Here is a 25,970-nt window from a genome sequence, read left to right as displayed (position 1 = left end):
CGGGAGCCTTGGTGGAGGGAGGAGCAGGCGGCCTGTCCGCCTGCCTGCTGCAGGGGCCTCCGCCCGGGGAATGTGATGTATGGCCGCCCAGCCCAGCCGGCACACTTGATTCATCTCCAGTTTCTGTTTCTTAATCGGGAGCTAAATTGGTTTCATTTTTCTTGTCCCGGGTGGCGCTTGCAGTGTGGGTTTTAGGCAGGAGTATTGGGTCTCATCACTTCTGGTAGGAGTTTTTGGCCCGCATTCTCTGGCAGGGGAAAAGGGGATCTGTAAGCACTTCCCCCAGGGTTGGGCCACCCCTGGCCTGGATCCTCAGGAGCCACCAGGATTTGAAAGCAGCAGCGCACCTTACTGCCTTTCCAGAAGCCCAGGCAAGGCCAGTTCTGGCCCCAGGAGGTGGCATTGTCCAGTTCTGGCTGCCTGGAGCTGCTGCTGCTGTTGGCCATTGCCTAACTCCTCACACCTGCCCCTCCCTCCTCTGAAGGCTAGGTTGCCTGGGGTTAAAAGGCAGCCTCTTCATTCCAGGGCCAGTGTTCCATCTTGCCTCCTGCCAGGAGAGTGGATTGCAGGCCAGTGCAGGGCCGGGTCGGTGGCCCAGGGTCACCTCCCATTTGTTTCCCTCCATTTTGTGTTGTCATAAATTCATTCCAGCCCGTTGTGGTTGATCAGTTTATCTCGGCCAGGGCCGCGAGTGCTGCTGGCATGATGTATGGGCCGCGGCGCAGGGCCCGGCTGCCCATGAATCACCGCAGCTGCTCCGTGTCAGCGCCGGAGCGGGCCGCACGGGTTCGGTGCAACCAGCTTGGGGGGAGAGGAATGACGTATGGATGTTTATTTAATAATTCTCTCCTACTCCAGCTGAGCGGGGCGGGCGGGGCTGTAAGGGGCGCCCACCCTCATCTGGAGGGGCTGCTCATAAATCAGAAAGACAAGATCATTAATCAGGGATGGCGCCGGAGGGGGAGGTGGGGGCCAGAGCCAGTGGCCATCCATGAAGGTCCTACCCCACTGAGGGCTGGGGGAGCTGGGCTTTCTGTCCCACCTGTGTGAGCACAGGCACCAGTGGGCGGGGCCCTCGGGGATGAGTTGGGGACCGGCTCAGGCATGTGCAGAGATCTCCGACGGGTCTGGCCCTTCAGTCCCAATGACGTTTCTTTTTCTCAGACACGTTATGGGTTCCCATCCTGGGTCTTTTCCACATCCAGGGGAAGGAGAAACACAGGATGACGTGGCTTCTTCCAAGAAATTCTCTACCCCATGCCTTCAAGGGGCTCTGGGATAGCTCACAACCTCCCTGGATCAGGGGCCTGGAGGATGGGGTATTTCACTAGAGCAAAGAGTAGAGGCCAGTTATGTGCTGAGCTAATCCACCATGGGGATGGATGTGGCCTTGGAGATGGGAGTGGGAAATGGCTCTTCTGCCCTCATGGCTTTTGCCTTCCCAGTTCTAGCTCATTCTCTGGTTTAGGGTTTTCGAGTTACTTTTCTACTCTGGAGTAGGCTGCCCCCAGTTCCTGGCCTTGGTTTCCCAATCATTGAAGTAACCACACAGGATCAGCCTGGTCCTTGGAGAGGAAGGAAGCACAGCTACCCATCCTTGTCTCCTTGCCAGGAACATACCAGCAGTCCAGATGGGGGTGGCACATACAGCATTGGGCAGATTGCCAGGGGGAAGACTCAGCTGTGCAAGTGTGTGTGAGGAAGGAGAGTATGGTAAAGGCTTTCCAGAGCTGGAAAGTTGAAGGGATGCTCCCATGAAACCCACCAGTGCCAGAAGGAGTTGTAGTCAGAGCCTTTCTCAGGTTGCTTGGAGAGAGGCAAGGCAGAGAGAACCATGGACTGCTGGAGTGATGGATCTGGAGCATCTCTGATACAGGGACACAGCCATCAGGGAGACGCATTCTGTGTCACTGCTGGTGCCCCTTTAAGAGAGAACAGAGATCAGAGTTTGCTGCTACCCATTAAGTGTTTCCCACCATCCTCCACAAGCCCCCTGTTACACCTACGTCCAGCAAGGACAGACTACCTGGAAGCTTTCAGGCTTTCTGGGCCCACTGCCCCCCCAGACTGGCAAGACAGACTATCCCCTAGGAGATGGTCCTAAGCCACACACCACCCTTGTGATTCTACCTCAGCTGACTGAATACACCTTCTAAACCTCAGCTTTTATCCTTTATAGCCCTCTTCCAGTATCCTCAACAACTTCCTGTAAATCAAGTATAAGATAAACTTCCCTTTCTGATTGTGGCATCTGGGGTCTTGGACACTGGGTTCCCAGTGTAGCAACCTTCTGCTTATCCACAAGTGAGCCCTCCAGCCAGATGGGGGCCAGGGGCCCTTGGCCTTGGTTCCCACTGTTCTCTCAGACTGGAGGCCTATCTCCTCCTGGTTGTAGCCAGTGTAGAGTAACGGTTATTCACACAGTTATTTACTGGTTGATTCCAGAATCAGTCTGCCGGGGTTTGAATCCCATCTCCCCCACTCTGCGTGAACCTTGGGTAGTCTACTTATGTTTCTGTGCTTTTGTTGTGTTGTGTCCAACTCTGCACCCCATGGACTATAGTGTGCCAGGCTCCTCTGTCCTGCACTGTCTCCCAGACCATGTCCGTTGAGTCAGTGATGCTATCTAACAGTCTGCCTCCCCCTTCTCCTTTTGCTTTAGTCTTTCCCAGCGTCAGGGTCTTTTCCAGTGTTCCTTCATATATAAAACGGGAGCATTAGGAGGATCTCCCCATGGGGTTTTTGTGAGGTGTAAATAAGATGATAATTTTTAATCCCTCGGTAAAATTCCTGGCATTTAGTAAGTGTTTAATAAATTTTAGCTCTTTTACTTGTATTATATCATTATTCCCTGAAGTTCATCTCCAGTACCACTACTCCTCCAGGAAATATTCCTCCCCCTCTGAGCTCCTCCGGGTTCTGTTGACTTGTTTTAGGAGTGGTGGGAAAGATTACTCCTTAGAATTGTCCGAGCTGTTCCCTGTTCAGTATTGCAGCTCAGAGAGTTTGGGAAATTGCAGGGCTTGTGCAGGGATTGGACAACAGGTGAGGACCACCAGGACATCTGACATGCCTAGGAAGAAACAGCTAGGAGCTGTTGATGTAGGCTAGGCCTCCAGCCCAGGGACCTAGATTATGTGGGCCTCCTCAGAGCCCCATCTCTCACTCTCCTTGGGGGTTAGACCAGCTGTTTCTTCAACAGGTGTTACTCATACTCCCATGCCTGGAGTGGGGCTGATGTCCAGAGTCAGTATTGGTGGAGTGATTATCTTGCCCTCAGGAAAGCGAGTCTGGCAGAGGAGACAGGCATTTGCAGTTGTACTGCTGCAGTGAAGTCCAGCATAGGGGCTGGAAGAGCACAAAAGGGGCAGCCCCACCAGTGGGGTACGGGCCCGAGGCTTGGGAAAGGTTTCTGGGAGGAGGTGGGAACTAGGCCTGAATGATGAGATGGAACTAGAGAGTTAGGAGGTGGGGTGATCCAGAAGAAGCAGAAAGTACTTGAGAGGCCAGTGGAGTGAAAAATGGTGGGGCGTGTGGAAGAACTCCAGCATTTGACGTGGATGGAACGTAAGGCACGTGGCAGGGGGCTGAGACACATGGCTGGTGGGGGGCAGGCCAAGAAGGCCCTTGTAAGCTTGTAGGAGTTTGCTAGAGCTTTACTCTGAGGTAGACACTGAAATGTTGGAAGTGTCAGTAGAAGTGGTCAGGTTGCAGAATTGTAGGTGCCAGGAGAATGGGGACTGGAGGCAGAGGGGGCCATTCTGATTGGTATAATGCACAGAAGTCATGAGCACCTGAACTAGGGGTGGTAGCGTGGAAAGGAATGGAGATGCCAAAGATGTGAGGTGCTGGATGTCAGGAGTGACTGGGAAGGAGTAGTTTCGAGAATGGTTCCCAGGTGTCTGGTTTGGAAATTCACCAAGATGGAGGTGGAGGAGCAAGGCGGGTGAGGGGCGCAGGTCTGGAATGTGGAGTTTGTGGATCTAGAATGTGAGTGGGATGGGCGAGCCTGGAGGTCTAAGAGACATGGGTACATGTGGTTCTGGAATCCAAGGAAGGTGTGGGCTGGAGGTTCAAATTAGAGATGCCAGCCTGCTGCCTGCGCAACTGTGCCATCCTCCTTACAGAATCACAGAAGATTCGGCTGTGACCACGTTTGAGGCCCTGAAGGCTCGGGTCAGGGAACTTGAACGGCAGCTATCCCGTGGGGACCGTTACAAATGCCTCATCTGCATGGTGAGAGGAAGGGAACCTCGCAGGTCCCTGCTTGGGCCTCAGTGCTCCCAGGGGGTTGAAGAGGGTCTCTGCCCTGTGAGCTGGGCGCTTCGGAGGGTGGGACGCCTCAGAGTGACCCCTCCCTTCTCTGCCCATCTTCTCCCTAGGACTCATACTCGATGCCCCTGACATCCATCCAGTGTTGGCATGTGCACTGTGAGGAGTGCTGGCTGCGGACCCTGGTGAAGTGGTCTGGGGGTTGGGAATGGGTAGCCTTTTGGGTTACTGCCCAGATGTCCATGCTTATGCTTGAGCCTGCCTGGGGGGAGGAAGAGCAAGGAGCAGGCAGAGCAGAAGCACAGACCACAGCCTGAATCCAGGATATTCATCCCCAAGCTCATGAGCCTCTCCCTGCCCCCACGCCAGGTTTATCCAGTTCTCCCCACCCATGGGGTCTCTGTCTGCTCCCTTCCCCCAGCCCCCACCCTGGAAGGCCCCCGTGTTACACATAGCAGTGAGATCCTGGTCAGGAGGAGGCTGGGTGTGGGTAAGCAGGACCAGGGCCTCAGCCCCTCCCCCTCCCATTACTAAGCTCCTTCTGCTCCTGCCCCTGTTCTTCGCTCAGGAGCAGCCATTAAAATGTCGCCCGGAGACAGCAATAAAAGGCCCGGACATGGGCTCTGTGTCCTGATCAAAGGCCGCGTGTAATCTCGTTAGGGCCGCGGCAGCCACAGCTGGACCCAGCCTTGTTCTCATTACCGGGGCTCCCGCTGCGGGCCTAGCCAGGCGGTTTGATCCTGGCATCCCCCCAACACAGGAGCGTGCCTGCCTGCTCACAGAGGCCGCCCAGGCCTCCCCAGCCCTCGCGGACAGGACCAGTCCAAGGTCCCGGCACACAACTGGTGCAGGGAGACACGGCTGCAGGCCCTGGTGCTCACACTGTCAAATGTGTGGCACCGGGTTTAACCAGAGGGCCCCTCCCCTGCCCCCATTCTCCCCGCAGGGTGCCAAGAAGCTCTGCCCTCAGTGCAACACCATCACAGCGCCCGGAGACCTGCGGAGAATCTACTTGTGAGCTGGCCACCCCAAGCAGGCCTTGCCTCAAGCGCCCCACCTGCCCCGCCTGTGACGAGATGCCCCCTTGTACATACTTGCACACAGGTTCCCCATGTACATACATGCACACACATGAACACGCACACACGCACACACAAAGGACTCTGGAGCCAGAATGGAGGCTGAGGCCTAGGCCCTGCCTGCTGGCTCCCACCAGGATTGGGGACCATGCCTGTTCCAGGTTCTGTTCCCAGGGTGGGGCAGGGAGATGGGGGTGGGGGGAGTATTGTCAAGCAAGGCTCCTGAGATCCAGCCCCCACACGGACAGACATGCAAACACCAGACTGAAGCACATGTAATATAGACCGTGTATGTTTACAATGTTGTGTATAAATGGGACAACTCCCCGCCCTTAACCCCTTCCCCTTCCCTTCGGTTGTATGATTTTCTTCTTTTGTTAAGAACGCCTGGAGGCAGTGCCTCCTTCAGGGCTGGCTGGGGGCTCGGCCCATCCACCTCTTGGGGTGCCTGCCTCACACCCCTCTCCCTGGTGTCCCTTCCCTCTCCCATGTGCTCGGTGTTCAGTGGTGTATATTTCTTCTCCCAGACGTGGGGCACGTGCCCCAAGGGACATGATCCTCTCCTTAGTCTTAGCTCCTGGGGCTCTTGGTAAGGAGTTGGGGGAGGGGGGAGGCACAGACGTGGGAACCGAGCTGAAGCAGGGGCTGAGACTGGGCTGGATGAGGGTGCTTCTGGCTCGCCAGCCTTCCGCAGAGAACCTTTCCTGGGATTAGAGCTGCTCTTCCCCGGAACAGTGTGGCCTCCCCTGCCCTTCTGTGGGCCCCATGGTGTGATGCTGTGTCTGTATATTCTATACAAAGGTACTTGTCCTTTCCCTTTGTAAACTACATTTGACATGGATTAAACCAGTATCAACAGCTGCTGTCTCTTTGTATGTGTGCAGGGAGGGGAGGATGATGGGGTGGTAGGAACAGAGGCAGTTAAGGGGTTAATTCCTGGCAGCCATGTGGGGAAAAGGACTTGGCTATGGCTTTGTAAAACCGTGTGGGGTTAGTCTGCTCAGGGGCCCTGGAGCTCTGTTGGGTGGGGGGTGGGGCCAGGACCTGGACTCCTGACTATTGATGGGTAGGGGCTCCAGGTTAATTCCTTATCGATGCAGAATCGTCAGCTCATTAATCACAGGAGAGGTCAGAGCTTGGGGGTACCGAGGGGATGCAAGTTCTATCCCCTGGTCTAGGGCTGGAACAGGCTGTAAGCTAAAGTGAAAACATAATCCCCAAACTTCTGTCCCTTTCTAGTCCCTTGATCCAGGGACCAAAGCCACCATCTTGGTCCCCTGTGGCGGCATCTGCTCTCCACCCTAGTGACCACTGCCTGCTATAGCTACTGCCCAGATCAAACGAAAAATAAGAACCCCCTTTATCCAAGGTAGACCCTCAAGTCAGGGAACTGAGGCTGGGCAGCCACCACTTGAGATGGAGCTTGGTCAAGCAGTGATCCCCACAACTGCGCAGTACCAGGGAGTGAGCAACTGTCTGGGTGCTTGGGCAGGTGCTCAGAGCTGCAGAGGAGGTCTTGCCCACCACAGAAAGCTTGTTCTGACAGAAGATTCTGCTAAAATTCAAAACCCCAGGGTATCTTCATGACTCCAGACTCCTTTCCTTCACATGTTCTCACATACCAGACCCTGCCTCCCAAATCTTAGACACACTCATCTCCTCTGGGATGTGCACAATGAATACTGCAGAATCAGGTCCAGTTGCCAGTGCCTGTCCACCTCTGCACCCAGATGACAAATCACCCTGGTTGGAGTCCAGTGAAGGCCCTTCACAGCCCCAGGCCCAGCTTGATGGCACCAAATATTCTGAAAGCAAGGATCCTGGGGCCCAAGACTCTAGGAAAATGTATGTGGCCTGAGCAGAGCAGCTCCAGTGACGGTTGAGGGTTTAGAAGAGAAGTGGACAATGCCCAGTTCCAATCAGGCTGGCTCCTATCAGATTTCTACTCTCCTCTCTCCCTGCCTTGGACTCAGTAGGTCCTTGATGGCTGGTTACTTTCACCCCCAGGGGTCAAATGCTCTCTAATAGAAGACATTAACCCAGAGTGAGGGCATGAAACCTGCCCTGCTGAGGGATCCTTGAGTTCCATCTCATGGCACAGGCAGCACTGCCACCTGTTGGCCATGGCTAGGAATGCAGCCACACAGGGTAGGAACGGGCTGCAGCAGTTGAGGGGCCATCCCAGAGGGCTGAGCTCTGGAGACAGAAGGTGCATCAGCTCTGAGACTATCAGGGGTCAGCTCCCACCCAGAGCTCTTCCAGCCATCTCCTTCACTGACTGTCAAACTTTCAAAGCCCATCCCTGCCCCACAAAGTCCCTTGATCACCACAGTGTGCTAAGTCACTTCAGTCGTGTCTGACTCTTTGTGACCCTATGGACTGTAGCCCGCCAGGCTCCTCTGTCCATGGGATTCTCCAGGCAAGAATACTGAAGTGGGTTGCCACGCCTTCCTCTAGGGGATCTTCCCGACCCAGGGATGGAACCTGCATCTCATGTCTCCTGCTTTGGCAGGCGGGTTCTTTACTACCAGCGCCACCTGGGAAGGGATCACCACAGTAAGCTCAATCAATCAACAAATATTTATTGAATGCCTACTATGTGCCAGTATTGTGCAGCAGTGACTTATAGGATGATAGAGGATACAGAATTCTAAGGCTGAAGCCACTGCTCCTGTCTCCAGAGGATCCAAATGGGTCTCCCTCATGGAGATGAAGGCCAATGGTTCTGGTCTTTAGGACTCCTGACTCAGCTTGTCCCAGCTCCCATCTGGTGCTGCTGTCTTCCTGCTCCCCACACCATCTGTCCACTCCACACACATCTTGCAACTTCCCTGGGTCCAGTGGCTTCCTGGCAAAGTGTAGTAGATCCTGGACAGACCCCCACCACCACCTGTCAGCTCCCCATATGGCTTCTACCTCAGACTCCCTGGCAATGAGAAGCCTGAGTGAACTGCCAAATGGGATCCTAAGGGACGGTGTTCCAGGCTTGAGGGGGCTTTGCCTGCCCTTCCAGGTCCTGGGAGCACAGATCACAGCCCCTGCCCCAGCCTTCCCCTACGTTCTGACACCTCCCTGCAAAGCTCACCTTCCATTCAAGGAATCAAAGATCACTGTTGGGGCTCAGCCTCACCCCACCCCCAGCTTTATTAACCCTTCACAGCCTAAATGCCACAGGAATCAGCAGCCTGACTGCTGCACTTAGCAAACACAAGCACAGCAAGGCTCCTGCAGAGACCTGTACAGGCACAACTGCCCCCAGGATCCTGGGGTAAGCAGACCACCATGGTCCCCCAGGACAGAGGCCCATGGGAATTCTCTACCGGGAGGACCACAAAGACCCCGAGAGCTGCAGGGAGCTGTACCAGTAGAGGACCCCACCCATGGATGTAGGTTGTGGGGAAGAGTCAGGCATTTATTTCTGGAGCAGAGGTGAGGTGGGGAGGGCAAGGACCTGAGCAGTGGACACAGCTGTGCATGAAGTTGACGCAGAGGGTAGTGTAGTAAGTAGGGTAGTCGCGGAGGTGGCTGACGTGTGCGGACGACACGAAGTCCACAGAGCGCACCAGGACCTGGTGCGCCAGGCGTGCCTCCACCATGCGCTCCACATCCCGGGCCAGGACCACCTCGTCAGCCCTGGAGTAGAGGTAGAGCTCGGGCCAGCGAGAGGCTGCATCAAGCAGCCTGTCATAGAAGTGGGTGTGGAAGAGGGCGGTGAGTGGCGCGAGCAGGACGTAGAACAGGAAGGCCACCAGAGCGAAGGCCACCAGGAGCAGCAGGCGCAGTGCGGCAGGCCGGTGCTCTAGGACGACTGCCAGCGCCCGCAGAGCCCCCAGCAGGTTGCTGTCACCGGGACCGCTGTCAAAGATGGTGCCCACCACATGCAGGTGACAGAAGCGCCGGTGGGTCTGCAGGAGCTCCAGCACGTAGCGGTACAGCATGACGCCAGCATTGCTGAAGACGTGGAAGAGCAGGGGCTCCTTCTCAACCTCGTAATCAAAGAGCAGCTCAAGCAGCTTCTGGGCCAAGACACGAAGTGAAGGGATGCCCAGGGTCTCGGAGAAGAAGACCATGTGCCAGGGGGCTGTGTATCGGATCACGATGCAGCCCTGGGGAGAGGAGAGAGGCCCGGTTGGTCCTCGGGGATGGGGGACGGAGAAGAGGTGGGGACCAGCTAAGGTCAGAGGGGTCCAGCAGCTCTCACTTCCACAGGCCCATAAGCTGGAAGTCCTCCAGGCCCTGCTGCAGCCTAGGTGCATGCTCACCTCTCCTAGACACAGGTGCCTCCCAGAGGGGAAGGTCCACTCCAGGCCCATTTGTGGAATAATTGCTTCATGCTGGCCAAGCCCTTGATGTCTAGAGCCCAGAGCTTGCTTCGGAGGCCTCTGGGCTGACCAGAAGGAAGCCTTCTCACTCTGTCTGCTTGCTGTCTCCCTCCCACCCACGACCTTGCATCCTCATCTGATCAACTCTGGCACACTTAAGGCCTCACTGCCTGGTAACGCCCTGCTGCAGCCACTCTGCTCTGCATGGTCCCTTCCTCCCAGGGACAAGCAGGTACCCCCAGGAGACCCAGCACCTAAGACACAGCCTGCAGGCCCAGCCTTGACCACTAGAGGCCACTCATGAGCCAGGCCCACATGGCATCAGTCTCTGGCCACTGCCACCTTCCTCGCAGGTTCTGAGGCCTGGGATCACTCCTCGCTCTCCCTGAAATTCCAAGTACAGTAAATGTGTTATTCCTCAATTTCTAAAATAGCTGAACCCTCTCTAGGCCTCTGTATCCTTCAGTGCCTGAAGGTCCTCACACAGATCCCCTTCTAAGCCAGTTAGAGGTGGTGACCAAAGCCTCCCTGAGTCCTAACCCTCTGCCATTAATGCATGCCAGAGACAAAGGGCTCTTTGTCAGGGGACTCTGAGTTAGGCAGGCCCTGGGGTCAGACAGTTCCGGGCTCAGTTCCTGGGACCAGCATCTATAAACAGTATAGATGAAGAGCAATTTAACTCATCTTTCTGGGTCTGTGTTCCCTTCTGTAAGCTGGGACAACATCCATCTCATGGGATTACAGTATAATTAAATGAAAGAAAAAAAAAGTGTCTCCAGTGCCCCCAAACAGCACTTGGCACAGAGTTCCAGCTAAGAAGAGCAGTCATTAGTGGTGGCAGGAGTAATAACAAGGAGAAAATTATATGGGCGCAGTACCTGAATGACCCAAAGCCAAAAAGAGTCAGCTGAGGTAACCCTGCCACAGCCCCCTGACCTCCTCCCCTCTGGCTGACTGCGATCAACGTGAGCCCCGGCTCCTCCTGGCTCTGCTGTCGCCAAGGCCCTAGCGGACCTTACCACCTTTCCCAAGACTGCAGCGAGGTGTCACGGGTGCCACCTGGCCCCACAGCTCTGGAAAACTTCACAAAGCGCTCTGCTCCAACTCCCCAGGGTGCTGTGAAATGTCTCTCCACCTACCTTCAACCTACACATGCACTGCCAATGAATACAAACACACTCCACACCACCACCACACACACGCGACTCCTGGGACTAAACACAGCCTCTCTACCTCACACCCCTTAGATGCAGATGCCCATGACTCCCAGCACACACTAGAGTACCCAATGCACCACCTGTGAAGTGCACACAACTGCCAAAGCACACCCACAAGCACACACACCTCCACCTTTAGGAATGCACACACACGCAGGAGCACACGCACATGCACACACACTCGTCCCCAGAAGCATTCCCACGCAGAACTACCTGCTGGAGTAGGCATGAACTCATTCGTGTCTGTGACCGTGCCGGCTCTGAGGGCGTGTGTGCTCTCTACCTCCAGGTCGCCCGTGGGTGCACACACACAGCAGGCCTTATGAACGCCCAACGCTCCTGTGCAGTGTGCACATGGAGCCTCCCTGGGCCTCACTTTGAGGCTTCCACCTCTGCTGCTTCTAGTCAGATGCTCCCAGAAGCCCCTGCGCCTGTCAGATCCCAATCTCCTGTCTCTCCCTGGAAGCCATCCATCTCTCCATCTCTGCACTCGCTCAGTCCCAGCCTGCTCCATCCGTCCTCACCTCCTGTATTCTCAGTCTCTTCCTCACTCCAGATTCCTGCACAAACTGATCTCATTTGAAAAAAACTAAACCCTCTGCCTTTACACCATATTCCCCACTAAGTCTGTCCCACCCTCTCTTCACCTTCCTAGACAAACCTTGACAGTCACTCTCCGTCCTTGGTCCTCTCCCAAGGACTCCACTCTGACAGCTGCACTGCTCTTACCAACGTCGCCCACACCCTCCCAAAGGGCTCCATCCCATGATGCCTTTCCGTCCCCATCGTACTTTCCTTCCAGCAGCATTTGGTACCACAAGCTCTTAGAAAAACTCTCCGGGACTTCCCTGGTGGTCCCGTGGTTAAGACTCCGCACTCTGCAGGAGTCTCGGGTAGATCTCTGGTCAGGGAACTAAGATCCCGCATGCCACATGGTGTGACAGGAAAAAAAAGAAAAAACTCTCTGGCTCTTCAATAACAATATCAGCAAAAAATGGACTGTTCTAGACAAAAGAGGCTTAAGGAACAAAATAACAAGATGCAATGGGTGATCCTGGATTGGATGCTGGTGGTTCAGGAAAATCAGCGGTAAAGGACACTTTGGCGACTATCAGAGAATCTGACCGTGGATTGGAAACTTGATGAGATTAAAATAAATTAACATGGGACAGTGGAAATCACGGTCCAAAAAAAAGCAGGATACAAAAATAGCATATTCAAGAAACCTTATTTAGGTAAAGAAAAGACACACAGAAAAAAAGCTGAAAGGACACATACTGATGCTCAATAGAGGTCATCTCTGGCGGGTAGAATATAATGCTTTTCTTTTAAATAATGAAGTATTAGGAGTTTGGGGTTGGAAAAATTCTTCTCTGCCCCCATCTCATCCTCCTGACCAGAAGGTAAAAGCACCCCTTCCTTTTCCAGGTGACCCCTCACAAGCAGCCCTGCCCCCTCAATCCCTCTGCCTTCCCTAGGATCATTTTCTCTCTCCATTCCATCACTTCCTCCCTGTGACTTCCACCCCAAGAAAGTCCTTCCTCTCTCCCTGTCACTGGCCCATTTCACTAAGACTCTCTTCCTCTGGATTCAATCATGCTCCCCTGAGTTTATTTCTCTTCCTGTGGCCTCTCCTTCTTCCCACAGTGGATCCTCTTTATCTCCTGCTCCTCAGAGCTTGGGTTCTGACCTGGCCTCTTCTCCTTGCTCTCTACACACTCCCTGGAGGAATCTCATCCAGCCCAGAGCCTATGGCATCTCGTCTAGTGCTTCCTGTTTCCAAGGACACACCCACCTCTACCAGGAATCTGCTGCAGCCGGAAACCTGGCATTACCCTGGACCCCCACCTATCCCTGTGCCCACACCCAGTCTCTCATCCACCGATCACTCTGCCTCCTAACAAGCCCCTTGATCCATCAACTTCCCTCCACCAGCACCAGCAGCCTCAAGGTTCCGGCCACCGCAACAATCTCACTTCGTGGCCTCTGGCCCTGGCCTCCCTTCCTCCACTTGGCAGGGAAGGACTCTGAGAAGCACAAGTCTAATATCACACCCCAGCCTAAATCCCCTGAGGACCCTCCCAGCCTCATCTCTTCACACTTGCCCTTCCTTTTGTCCTCTGTTCTGGTCATACTCACCTATTTCTTGGCCTCCGCCTGCCTTCAAGGATCTTAGTCTAATGGAGAAGCCGGACAAAGTAGCCTCTCCCAGGGAGTGGAATTCAGAAGTAACTGAAACTACTTAAGGAGTAAGGTGATGTCAGGGCACCAGGCTTGCTGGCTTAGAGGAGGCCTCCAACTCCCCTCCTATTCCAGGGCCACCACACACCTGGGCACAGCGCAGACCTGGGTCAGGGGAGGGAAGCTGAGGGGAGGGGGCCCTAGCTGGCCCTTCTCCCAGGTGACTGCCACTCCTCCTCAGTGCAGGGTTTCCAGCTGGCGGCTGGGGTGGGGAGGAGAGTGGTCTGTACTGCCTCCCTCCCTTAGGAGGCCTGGGTGAGGAGGCCAGGGCCAGGCCAGTGGCCAAAGCTGTGAAAGGGGTGCTCAGGTATAAAAGGCCCTCCCAAGGCTCCCTCCAATCACTGCAACCTCTATATCCAACTCTCGTGAGGCCTGAGATGAAACAAGGAAACCTCAGGCCTGAATTCTTCTCCAGAAGGCCCTTCTACCCTGGAAACATGAAGGTGCCATGCTCAACCCTAAGACAGAAACTCTCCCAGTGAGACGAGGAGGAAGCCCCAGGAGTCCACACTATGCCCAGCACACCCGGCCCAGGCTCCTGCTGCCCAAAAAGGCAGCACCAGCCCAGAAAGACTTGAGGTCTGGGCTGACACCTCAGCCAGGAGCACAGCGGAGATGGGCTGCCACCGCGGGCCTTGGGGAGGAAGGAAGGGGAAGCAGGTCAGGGGGCTGGAGGGGACAGACCAGGACACAGAGTTGGCTGCAAAGGGTGATAATCCTGCCCAAGTCCCCATGGGCCCAGCATCTTCCTCACAGGCTAGTCCTGGTGCCATTCCCAGGCCTTCCTGGCCCCTGACTGGTGGTCAGCCTCCACGGCAGCCTGGAGACGAGGGCAGCCAAAGAGGAGAGAGCCCCCCCAGAGGGGCCCCAGTGCACTGGGTGTCCACACGCCTGCAGTACTCACCCTTTTGTGATAGATGGCGCTGTACTTGGCCAGGTTCTTGTCGGCGCAGCCTCCCCAGCCCAAGAGAATCACCAAAGGCAGTCGAGTCCCAGCCTCCTTCCCGTCTTGGTCAGGGCTGTTCTCTGCAACACAAGCAGGGCGGGACTGTCAGCCATGCAGTTAGGGTGTGGGATGGGGTGACTGGCCCATCCAGAGCTGCTGGCAGGGAAGCGCCAGGGGCCAGGCCTAGGCATCCTTCCAGCCCCTGTGCCTCGGGTGCCCGGGAGGCTCCTTCCTCTGTCCTTCAACTGGCTTTTAGGCTTCTCAGGTGGCACTGCCAGGTAACTGGAAAAAGCCACCTGAAGGCCCCTTTCTTTTCTTTCAGAGACACAGCCCAGGTGAGAAAAATGAAAAAACACTTCCTCCATGCAATTTCACCTTCTAATCCCGGGATCAGCAAACTATAGATATTAATACAAGCCATGGGCTGAATTCAACCCATGATCTGTTTTCATATGACCTTTGAGCTAAAGATAAAAGTGCTTTTTACATTCTAAAATAGTTTTAGAAAAAAAATCAAAAGAAGATTTTTGTGGTGTGAAAATCATGAAATGTAAACATCCACAAATAAAGTTTTATTGGAACACAGCCCAGCTCATTCATTTACATAATGTCTATGGCTGCTTTCAAGCTAAAACAGCAGAGTTGAGTAGCTGCAACAGAGACCACACAGTTCACAAAGTCTAAGGTCTAAGGTACGGCCCTTTACAGAAAACAGTTGGCCAGCTCCTGTTCTAATTCCACGGACAGAAGAGGGTTTTAAAGAGAAACCGATAGGGCAGTGTAGGTGGGGAAGTGAAGCAGACCGACTCTGGGGGCCCCTACCAAACCAAACCCCGTCCTGACAGAGAAGAGTAACAGCCAGTATTTACTGAGATTTAAGCCTCACAGCACACTACAGGGAATATTATTACAGATGAGGAAACTGAGGCACAGAGTGGTTAAGTTGCTTGCCTCAAGTCATACAGGAAGTGTAGAGCTGGGAACCCGGTCCCTACTCCCCATCCTAACTAACTCGCTTGGTCTTCTGGGCTGCCAACCCCGTCCACCACCAGAAGTACATCTCCTTCCCTGATGTGCCAAGGCACAAGCCAGCTGCCTCCTCCATGGCTGCTTCTGGAGGCCTCCCCACAACCTTGTCAGTCAGGCCTCCTCTCATTTTCCCCACCATGGAAGCACTCACACCCCTCGGGGTGACTTCTGTGGAGGGACTGTCTGTTGCCAGTTATCTGCCCTCCTGAAAGGGCCAGGGTTTACTCTTCCAAGGATCAAGCCATTTGGCTATGCTCAGCTGCCACCTGGAGATTTATGGATGCTGGTGGTGACCTGGCAACAGTAAATTTCAAGGCTAGTTAAGAGGATGGTAAATATAAATCACTAACCTTTGGACAAAAGGAAGACAACAATTTCCTGGGGAAATTAATGTGATTGAAAAGTTCAGTATTTCTGCTCTCCAGCGGTGGCGACTCTGGCCTTTGGAGATTAACTACTTGCGCCCACGGGAATCCCGGGCTGGGCTACAATTCAGCCTGGAGCAGGAGCTGCCAGCGCCTCAGTCCCATGCTGACCCCTGCCAGCCCTCCCAGGCTCCCCTGACACTGACCTCGGCCTCCAGTAAGAGGGATGGTTCCACAGCTCTAAGTTAGGCCACTCAAAATACTGTCACCAACTTTCTTGGCCTGGTCCCTGGCCAGGGCAGCAGTTCGCCTGCACTGGCCTTTCTGGTGGAGAGGCCCAACCTTGCTGGCGATGGCTACCCATAAGGCTCGGGCTGCAACCACCTCATAGGTGGTGATCGACAGCTACCATTCGGATCCACCTTTGACCATCTGAGGTCCAGCCGCTGGATTTCTGAGACCTGCCCCAGGGAGGCTCCCTAACTTCCAAGCAACTGTCTGAGTATGGACTTCCCTTCCCCAGCACCTCCCTATGGCACTCCCCTCCAGGTACCACCACCAAAACATCAGCAAAGGGTTAGGGGGTTCATCTCAAATAGAGAGAAGGAGGCTGAGGGAGGTCACATCCCCTGGTGACTGCTCTGACCAGCAGTGGTGGCGCATTCCCAGACAGGGAAGGTTCAGACACTTCCACTGGCTCTCTGACCTGCCCCTCCCACCACGGCTGGCCTCTACAACTCCACTTTGTTCCACCTCAGATTTTCCTGGCACCCTTGGATTCACCAACTCAGGTAGGAATGACTTCACCAGACACGCCTTTTATGAAGAAACTCAGAATATGGACACCCTGGACACGCTGCCTCTTCCCGGAGCCCAAGCTTTTCGTAAGGTTCCTAAAAGGAGGGAATTGGTGCCCCCACTCCAGCCAGACACTCAAGGCCACCCCACCTGAACCACAGGTGGCCCTCCTACCCACGGGCATCTCCAATTCCCCCAACACAGTCTCCTCCCAGGACCCCCTTCTCCATGCCCTTCTTAACTTGGAGCTTTGTCATGACCTCCTCCCACTGGAGCCATGCTGCCCATTCTGATTCTAGACATGAAGTGCTATCATCCAGAAAAGTCCAAGGTGCTCTGGGACCATGGCTGAGAGAGTGATGGTGACACGCTTGCTGTGCTAGTCTTGATGGATCATAGGAGCATGCCAGGTGGAAAGAGGGCGCGAGCAGGGGAAGGAGGTGATGGAGATGTTACAGTCACTCTGGAGCACAGCAAGCAGTCCTGGGAGGCTAGAAGCCTAGATGAGGAAGCAACACTGGGCAGGAGAGCTGCTAAGAGTGGGACTGGGGGCCTGATCCAAGCCATGCTTACTAGTCAGGATTTTATCCGGAGCAGTGGAAGGCGAATAGATTCTGGAACTGGGGGAGAGGCAAGATCCAATCTATACAGATTAATGACTTGCACAATTATTTGAATAACATCTGTCACCCCTCAGCCAGCGGGGTCCCTGAAGGCAGGAACCGGGTTTGTCACACTTAGTGCCACATTCCTGGTGCCCAGGACTGTAGCTGGCCCGTCCAGGCACTCAGCAGAAACGTGCTGAATGAATGAACACATGCCTGCAAAGTGAAGGATGGATCCAAGGAGAAAGAGCTGGCGTTCCTCTTGTTACCCATTGCCCTTTCCAGAGTAATAAAAGTAATTGCTACGGCTATTGTTATTTATTGCCACATCCGGATCGTGTGATTCCTTCACCCTCTGTAAGAGCCCCTGCTCCTTTTATGTTCCTCCCACTGGTCACCACCCTCTCCCCTTCCCGCTGCTGACATCTCCCAGCCTCTGACCACTGCCCCTCAGGCAGTGAAGACTCAGGCACTGAAGACTCAGGCACTGGCCCCCTCTCCCATTTCTACACCAGGACTGACCATGGCCCTGCACAGGCAAGCAAACCCACCTCAGTCTTAAACCATCACAAACTTCTCTGAATTTCGCATCTCCTTCCGCCCCTATCTCCCTCTCTTCCCCATCACCAAGAAAAACAATAACAGCAAAAAGAGAATTGTGTCAGACACTTATTTTAAGCACTTAAAAAATATATTTATTTATTTGGCTGTACTGGGTCTTAGTTGCAGCATGTGGGATCTAGTTCCCTGACCAGGGATCAAACCCAGTCCCCCTGCATTGGGAGCACAGAGTCTTAACCACTGGACCACCAAGGAAGTCCCTAAGCACTTTATAGATCAACTCATTTAATCTTCACAACAATCCTATGAACAAGGTACTGTTATTATTCTCATTTTACTGATGAAAAACTAAGCCACAGAGATAATAAATAATTGGTCAAGGTTACACAACTAATAAGCAGTGAAGCTAGATTTCAAACCCAGGTGGTCTGACTCTTAGAGACCAGCTCATCACCATTATCCCAGCTGGCCCCCTGAGTTTAAAAAAAAAAAAAAAAAAAGTCCCCAGTCTTAACCAAATCTCTTTCCACTTAGCTCCAAACCTGTACATTTGGTTTTCTCTGTCCATCAACAGATCCAACACTGACCTCTTCCACCTGCTCCTCCTCATGGACTGGCCACCAAAGTCAGAACCTCAACACATGCTGCCTCATTTGGTCCCTCCACCATCCTAGGAGTTAACTATTATTGCTATCCCTATTTTACAGATGAGAAAACTAAAACACAGAGAGAAGTCTCTCTCCCCAAAAACAGAGAGCCAGGAAGTGGCAGAGCCAGCATGCACCTCTGAATGACCACACCACATTCCACATTGCCCCCTGCCTCCAGGACCGCACACACGCTCCTCACTCCCCAGCCAGGATGCTGATAATCCATGTTTATGCTTTACTAATGCCCATGCCCCCTGCTGAGTCAGCTCACTGCTGACATCCAAGAAGTTCCCCTTGATGCCCTCTCCAACCCCTTCTCACCACGCCCCTAAATCACTAGACAGGGCTAGATGCCCCTCATCTATACCATCACAGCACCACCACCAGCATGCCACTGTGCTTATCCACTGCCCTGAAAGGTCCCATTAGGAATAAGTCAGAGATGACTGTAACATGCAAAGCAAGAGATAGTAAAGGCCTGAACCAGGGCAGCGGGAGACAAGTAGGAAGGGAGAGGAAAACGATAGAAAGAAAAGAATCACAACAACTCTGGTATGTGTAGCAAAAGCCTCAAAAACATGCAATCTTTGACTTAGTGATTGCACTTCTATGAAAGGAAAATGCTTAATCTATGACAGAAATATTCAGGAATATCTTAAGCAGGTCATAGACATAAATGTAAGAGCTAAAACTATAAGACTCTTAGCAGAAAATGTAAAAGTAAATCTTTGTGACCTTGGATTAGGGAATGGTTTCTTAGATATAACTAAAAGTAAAAGGAATAAAAGAAAATAACAGATAAACCAGGACTTCATCAGAGTTGAAAACTTTTGTACATCAAAGGATAACATCAAAAAGTTGAGCAAACTGACAGAATGGGAGAAAATATTTGCGAATCATATATCCAATAAGGGGACTGTATCCAGGATATATAAGAACACTCACAATTCAACAATGAAAAGACAAATACTCAACTTTAAAACGGGCAAAAGATTTGAAGAGATATTTCTCCAAAGAAGATGTACAAATGGCCAATAAAAACATGAAAAGATGTCCAACATCACAGTCATCAAGGAAATGAAAATTAAAACCACAATGAGACAGTACATTAGATCCACTAGGATAGCCATAATCAAAAAGTCAGATAACACCAAGTGTTGAGAATGAGAATTCAGAACCCTCATATACTGCTGGTGAGCATGCAAAAAAGTATATCCACTTTAGAAAGCAGTTTGGCAGTTCCTCAAAAACGTTAGACATGGAGTTTCCTTATGAACCAGTACTTCACTCCTAGGTATAAGACCCAAGAGAACCGAAAACATATGTCCATACAAAAACCTGTACATGAATGTTCACTGCAGCAATATTCAGGACAGCCAAAAAGTAGACACAATCCACATACCTATCACCTGTAAATGGGTGAATAAAATGTGGTATATCCATTCAATGGAATATACTTGGTAATAAAAAGGAATGAAGCACTGCTACAACATGGGTGAAACTTGAAAACATATCTTAAGTGAAAGAAGTCAGACACAAAGACCATACGTTATATGATTCCACTTATATAATTTATATGAAATGTCCAGAATAGGCAGATCCATAGGGCAGAGAGCAGATGCCAGGAGCTGGAGGCAGAGGGAAATGGGGAGAGACTGCTAATGGTTCAGGGTTTCTTTTGGAGATGATGAAAATGTTCTGAAATTAAATAGTGCTGCTGGGTGTACAATCCTGTGAACATATTAAAAACCAATGAATCACACATTTTAAAAGGGTGAATTTTATGGAATGTGAATTATATCTCAATATTGTTATTATTATTCGGAGAAGGCAATGGCACCCCACTCCAGTACTCTTGCCTGGAGAATCCCAGGGACGGCGGAGCCTGGTGGGCTGCCGTCTATGGGGTCGCACAGAGTCGGACACGACTGAGGCGACTTAGCAGCAGCAGCAGCAGCAGCAGCATTGTTATTAAAAATTAATAATAACACATTAAGCAAAAAAGCAAGTTGCAAAGGAGTGTGTACAACGGAATCCTATGTACATACATACATGCACACCTACACATACTTATGTATAGAAAAAAAAGCATCAGATATTGATAGTAATTATTCCTGGGGTTAGAGGCAATTTCTTTTTCATGATTTTTTAAATTCACAGTCTAAAAATCCATAGGTATCACTTTTGCAATGAGAGTTAAAATATTAAAAAAAAAAAAAAAGGTTGAGGGGTATCCAGCAGAGTCAATAGCAGTTGAGAAGTCAAAGATATCATAGATGCCCAGAAGTCCCTTGGCAAGGCTTCTCAAGCCTGACACTTCTTAAGTAACCCACAAAACAACTTAATCTCAAGGGCTCTCTGTCCTCTGGACTTTTCTCAACAAATGACACTGACACTGATAATACAAGAATTACAGATACATACTATATTGTACAACAGTTCAAGTCATAAAACTAGAGCATAAATTAGATTGTGTATATCCCAGGGGCATGTGGGGAAGACAAAGGAAAAGGCTGACAAAGAAAAAGGATTTGTGGAACAATATGTGCTTTTCATCAGCAAGCGGGACTCCGAATACAAAGAACTATGTTTTCTTCTTAAAATGCAAAGAATCAAAGGATCCTTAATTTCCTTTACTCCCAAGAAATACTTTCTAGAGTCTTAGAGTTTCTATATTTAAACCAAATTACTTCATTTTAAATTTACTTTTTTTAACCTTTTGGAATAATGGTACAGAGAGTAGCATGGTGTCTAGGAGCACCTACCATATAAAACCCTATCTGGGTTCAAATCTCTGTCTCTGCCACTAATAACCATGAAACAGACCCTGAGCTAGTTCTCTAAGCTTTAATTTTCTTAACTGAAATGAGGATAACAGTACATAAGGCTTTTAAACAAGAAAATGACTACTGAGGGCTTAGCATGTTACCCTAGCACAAAGAAAGAGTTCAGTGAATTGAAGTTATTACTTCATGATGAATGCATGCTCACTGTAGAAAAAGTAGAAAATGAATATCTTATACAATTGGAATCATACCACTTTGTAATCTGCTTTCTTCCATTTAGCAATATATTGTGAAGATCTCTCCCTGTTGGTTTATATATTTCTACCCCATTCTTTTTAGTGGCTGCAGAGCAGCTATAGATATTTCGTAATTTATGGTGACCAAGCTCCCATTATTGGACACGATGTTGTTTCTAATCTTTTGCTGTTATAAAAGTACTTTAATGGACATCTCTTTCTTCGTGCATGTCCTTAACTGTTTCCGAGAAATGGAACTGTATTCAGGCAGCACTTCCTGATGGCAACTGAAATATGCATACACAGGCTTTGGAGTGAGGCTCCTGAGTTGGAACCTGGGATGACTTGGGGCAAGACACTTCACCTCCCCTGAGCGCCTGTCCCTCATCTGTAAGATGGGATAAGAGTACTCCTGACTTCACAAGGTGGTCGTAAAGAGTAATAAGATCATATGAGGGGTTCTTGGTGAATCTGGCATGTGAGCAGGGCATGGTCAACAGTGTAAGCCTGAAACCACAGAGACCTCAGGCAAAGGGTCCTTCAGGTCTGGAGCTCAGATCCAGGGCCTAGCATGACACTTGGCATAAAGCAGACAAATTAGGAAGGGTTTCTATTAATGAATGAAAGAAAAGAGGTCATGATTCAAAAAATGAACAAAACTCCTCTGTTTAGGGGGGAAAAAAAAAAAGCACCCCTGGGGTTCACACAGACAAGAAGAGAGTCTAGTTCATCTTGGCACCCAGGCCTATGAGGCCTCTTTGGTTTGACAGCTCTTGAGGTTTTCTCTCACTCCTGCTCCTGAAAGCACACCTCGGCCTCCTGCCGAGGCCCCACTCCTTTGGGCCTCTCTCAGTCCCCCAGTGCCCCGGCTCTGCATTTTCTGCTGCTCCCTATCTACAGCTCCAGGTCCAGCTTGGGCCACTCTTCTCCAGGAAGCCAGCTGACCCCTGCAGCCCACCATGGTGGTCCAAACTATGGTCCGCCCCATACTGTTTCCCTGGTGCTGGGAGAAACTTCCTGGAGGTTAAGACAAGGTCTTCATTTCTTTGACCCCAGACAGCGCTCAGCCCAAGGGCAGACTGACAATGAAGCCTGGGCTCACAGCAGACCTATTGCTTGCCTTCTCTGTGACTCCCCCGAAGGCTAAGAGTGAGCCCCTTGTCCCAGCCCCATTAATTTTGTAAATCAATTATTTGTAAAAATGTTTATGGAACATGAGAGCAACAGGATGCCTTTAAGAAGTGCCTGCACAAGCCACAGAGGGGCCCTGGGGCAGGACTTGGCTGACCAGTCTCTGGCTGGGAGGAGGGGCAGTGCAACCCTGGCCTGGATGGCAGAGCACCTCAGGAGGGGCCGGAGTGCTGCCAAATGTCTCCCTTCAGCTCTTCGGGTACATCTTCCTTGCCAGGCTCCGGCAACAGCAAGCAAAACCCTCCAAACAACACAACAGGGATCCCTGCACTGGGGGCCCTGAGGACAGAACCTTCCCCAAGGAAATGAGAGAACACCCAACTCTCATTAGGAGGGTGAGGGGACCACTGGTCAAAGAAGAGTGGGTGGGGAGGGGGGAAGGCCAGGTCAAGGGATCAGCTTTGGCAAAGGACCAGGCAGACGATCCTTGTTAGGCCCAGTCAGCCACAAATAACTGCCTGGTGGGAATTCCAGCAGAAGGACCCTGAGCGATGAAGGGCCCCAGATCTGTAGCTGCCTTCCTGCTAACTGTGTGCCAGCAGCAGCTGCTCGCTTCTCTTATCAGCTCACAGCAGTGACAGGCTCTGTGGCTCTAAAGCTCAGTTATGGGGGAAATGCAATTCCAGAAACCAAATATGAACGTCCTACACATTTCTCCACCTTTAAACAGTAAGTGCCAAAGAAAAACAATCTCCACACCCCCAAAGACTGTCGCTCTATGACGCCACACCAGCCTGGAGGGGACCTCTCTACAGACAGGAAGCAGAGAGATGTGGGGGTCGCAGTGCTGTCACTTCCTTCTGAGGGGTCCCACAGCCTCGAGTTTGGCTCTGGGGTACGCACTTGGAGAGAGAAAGGCATGAGGAACCAAAGCCAGTGCAGAAGGGCAATCATAAGGAGAGGGTTATTAGAACCATACCAGAGGAGGAACAGCTGAAGGCCCCGGGGGTATTTCTCTTGGAGAAAAGAGATGAAGCTGTCATCTTGAAAAGAGAGGAAGAGAGAATACCTTGCTCTGTGTTGTACCCACCATGACCTCCTAGCCCTGCAGTTACCACATCATTGTGAAACCACCTGCTTCTAAATCCTCAGTCCTCCCTGAACCACAGCTCCTTGCAGGGAGTCTGTGTGTGAGTCACTTCTGAGGTGACCAGCAACTAGCCCACGGCCAGGACACAGCAAATGCTGACCTGAAAGCAGAAGTGACAGGAAGGCCTATTGTGGCTCAAGAAAGGGAAGCTTTCTAACAATCCAGTTGCCTCCAACAGGTCAGGATATTTGGGAGGAAGTATCCTGTCAGGGAAGGGTCTGGTGCTAACAGCAAGCTCTCATGACAGGAGAAGGATTCAGGACAAAATGGCCCCCCGAGATTTCTTTCAATTCAAGGACCCAGCCCCTTGAAGCAGGCGGCGGCCACAAGGGGAGGAAATATACTGACAGAGCACACGTCAGGCAGCACGCACAGGAGAGCACACACCTGCTCCATGCCAGTCACTACCTCATTAACCCTCACAATGCCGTGAGGTAGGCACTCTTATCACTTCCATTTTACAGTGGGGGAATCTGAGGCTCAGAGAGCTTCAATAACTTGCCAAAACTGAAGAGCAGGAGGTAGAACTGAAAAGCAAAGGCTGCCCACTGGGGCTGAGGAACAGACTTCTGCCCTCCTGGCCACGCAGAAGGCAGCTCCAGGCCTTTGCAACTAAAGGTGCTCCAAGGGCAATAATCTTCTTAAAAATTATTTTAAATAGTTTTTTTTTTAACATTTTATTTATTTGGCTGTGCCAGGTCTTAGTTGCAGCATATGCCAGGTCTTAGTTGTGGCATTCGGGATCTAGTTCCCTCACCAGGGATCGAACCTGCCCCCTGCACTGGGAGCCTGCAGTCTTAGCCACTGGACCACCAGGGAAGTCCCCAAGGGTAATAATATTAATTGACTTTCTCTCCCACTGATGCCAAGACTTTTCAAAAGCATTTTTACATTTATAAGCCCAAGAGCCTTTGGCCAACAGATCCAGCTCTAGTGAAATACAACTGGTCTGGAGCTACCTGCTCTGCACCCCCTCCCTAGGGGTTGCACTCCTCTCTCAGACCCCATCCAAGGAAAATAAGCTGCTATGCAAGGGGTCTGGGAAGGCTCTCTTGAAGGAGGTAACATCTGAGAGAAGCATTAAACGATGAACCAGATATGGGAGCAGGCAGAGTGGGGCAGCAGAGAGGAAAAGGCATTCCAGACAGAAGAAACAGCAGGAGCAGAGAGAAGCAGGAAGGGTGTGGAGAATCACAAGCAGCTTGGGGAGGCCAAAACACAAAACTCAAAGTGAACAGTGAAAGGACATAGTGAACAAAGAGGTAAGCAGGGGCTGCTAAATGATGAAGGACTTTGAATGCCATGCTAAGGAATCAGGACTTGATTTATCCTGAGGGCAAAAAAGAATCACTGAAGGGTTCTAGGTAGAATAGTGATAAGATCAAAGCTTTGCATTGGGAAGATGGCTGGGGTGGCAGGAGAAGAGGTGAGGTGGGGCTGGTGGTGAGACTGGAGGTATGAAGGTGATGTGGAGTAAGACAGGCAAGACCTGCAGCTTGAGCTGGGCTGTATGACAAGGCTCCTCTACGATAATTCACTCCCAATCCGGGCCAAACTTTCCACTCTCTGGAACCCCAATCCGACTCACACTGCCTGGGATCCAGACCTGCTCTACAGGCTACTAATTCTGTGGCCCTGCGACACTCCTTTCTCTAATATGACTGCAGGAAGGAAAATAAAGCTAATCACTACACTCACTCAGTGCCAAGCATTATGCTAAGTCCTTTACACAAACAATCTCAGTTGTGCAACCAACCACCGTCGGAGGGAGGTTACTGTTGGTACCCCAACTGTGCAGATGAGGAAGCCGAAGTTAAGAGCTGGAAGCCTACCAACGGTCACCCAGCTACTGAAGGGAGGAGTCGGGATTTGAGCCGACTTCTAACTCTCAGCAGAGACGGCTCTGCTAACTATCCTGCCAAGGAGAGTGCAGAGGGAAGGGTGAAGGTTCTGTGTCCTGGGCTTCTCCATGGACCCTGGGGAAAATAGTGGATGGAATATAACCCTAAGCACAACAGCCAAGAAAGGATAGCAGTGGGAAACCCGACTCCAAACAAAGGAATGAGGATGTCCCCTGTCCTCGGCAGCCTTCAGTTACTGGAAAAGAAGCGAAAGCTTGGACCTGAGACCTAGAGACAGAAAAAAGGGCCCCAACCTGGTGGGGGGCGGGGGGGCGTGTAGATGCCGAGGAGGGGCGGGGCTCGGACAGGGAGAGCGCCCTGGGGGCGGGGCTTACTAAGGGGCGGGGCTCTCTGGACCCGACCAAGTCTAAGGACCTGCCTGACCCTATGAGGAGGTGGGCCGCGGGAAGGCGGGGCCGCAAGAGGGGCGGGGCCACAGCTGCGCTTGCAACCCACGGACTCCTTAGGTCACCTACCCACTACTGGACCCAACCCTCGTTCCATACCCTGACTCCGGCAGGGCTGATCCGGGATCTCGATGGTGTAGTCCAGCTGGGCTGAAGCCATGGTGAAGGAGCCGGCCCTCAGCTTGGGCCTCCGGCCGGAACTCCCGCTCGCGCGCCTGCACCTCACCCAAGCGTCTCCTGGACACCGCCCAATCACCACCCACCTCCCTCGACG

The 25,970-nt window shown here is 52.0% G+C and overlaps 2 protein-coding genes across 15 annotated transcripts in view; one reads left to right on the top strand and one right to left on the bottom strand.

Annotated features, from left to right (window-relative positions):
- RNF220 (ring finger protein 220) overlaps positions 1-6,209 on the top strand; it is a 304,953-nt gene extending 298,744 nt beyond the window's left edge. For all 8 annotated transcript variants that reach the window (XM_081488736.1, XM_081488737.1, XM_081488744.1 and 5 more), the window contains 3 exons: positions 4,128-4,236; positions 4,383-4,457; positions 5,219-6,209. In XM_081488736.1, coding sequence (XP_081344862.1) covers positions 4,128-4,236; positions 4,383-4,457; positions 5,219-5,290 — 256 coding nt within the window. In that variant the 3' untranslated portion in view covers positions 5,291-6,209. The remainder of the gene's footprint in view (positions 1-4,127; positions 4,237-4,382; positions 4,458-5,218) is intronic.
- TMEM53 (transmembrane protein 53) lies at positions 1,766-25,913 on the bottom strand. Of its 7 annotated transcripts, none has more exons than XM_081488814.1 (4): positions 25,796-25,913; positions 14,036-14,157; positions 8,803-9,457; positions 1,766-1,922 (listed from the first exon to the last, which is right to left on the bottom strand). In XM_081488814.1, exons 1-4 carry the CDS (start codon positions 25,854-25,856, stop codon positions 1,888-1,890), a joined length of 873 nt encoding a protein of 290 aa, XP_081344940.1. In that variant the 5' UTR covers positions 25,857-25,913; the 3' UTR covers positions 1,766-1,887. The 7 variants fall into 7 exon arrangements, with proteins under 7 accessions (XP_081344940.1, XP_081344941.1, XP_081344938.1 ...); XM_081488815.1 differs by having other exon boundaries at positions 1,766-1,913; XM_081488812.1 differs by lacking the exon at positions 1,766-1,922 and having other exon boundaries at positions 8,739-9,457; positions 25,766-25,913.
- Positions 25,914-25,970: the final 57 nt, after the last annotated feature.

This window comes from Giraffa tippelskirchi, chromosome 5, assembly GCF_054371585.1.
Source record: "Giraffa tippelskirchi isolate mGirTip1 chromosome 5, T2T-mGirTip1v1.2.pri, whole genome shotgun sequence".
In the NCBI taxonomy this organism is placed as follows: Eukaryota; Metazoa; Chordata; class Mammalia; order Artiodactyla; family Giraffidae; genus Giraffa; species Giraffa tippelskirchi.
This window is presented reverse-complemented; position numbering and strand designations above follow the sequence as displayed.

Bases quoted from the DNA above. Each gene is read 5' to 3' on its own strand.
- TMEM53 (XM_081488812.1), bottom strand. From the start codon at position 25,856: ATGGCTTCAGCCCAGCTGGACTACACCATCGAGATCCCGGATCAGCCC. The intron at 14,158-25,765 runs GTAGGTGACCTA...CTTGTGTTGCAG, and splicing joins AGGGTTGGGTCCAGTAGTGG to AGAACAGCCCTGACCAAGAC. The intron at 9,458-14,035 runs GTGAGTACTGCA...TCCTCTCCCCAG, and splicing joins GCGCCATCTATCACAAAAGG to GGCTGCATCGTGATCCGATA.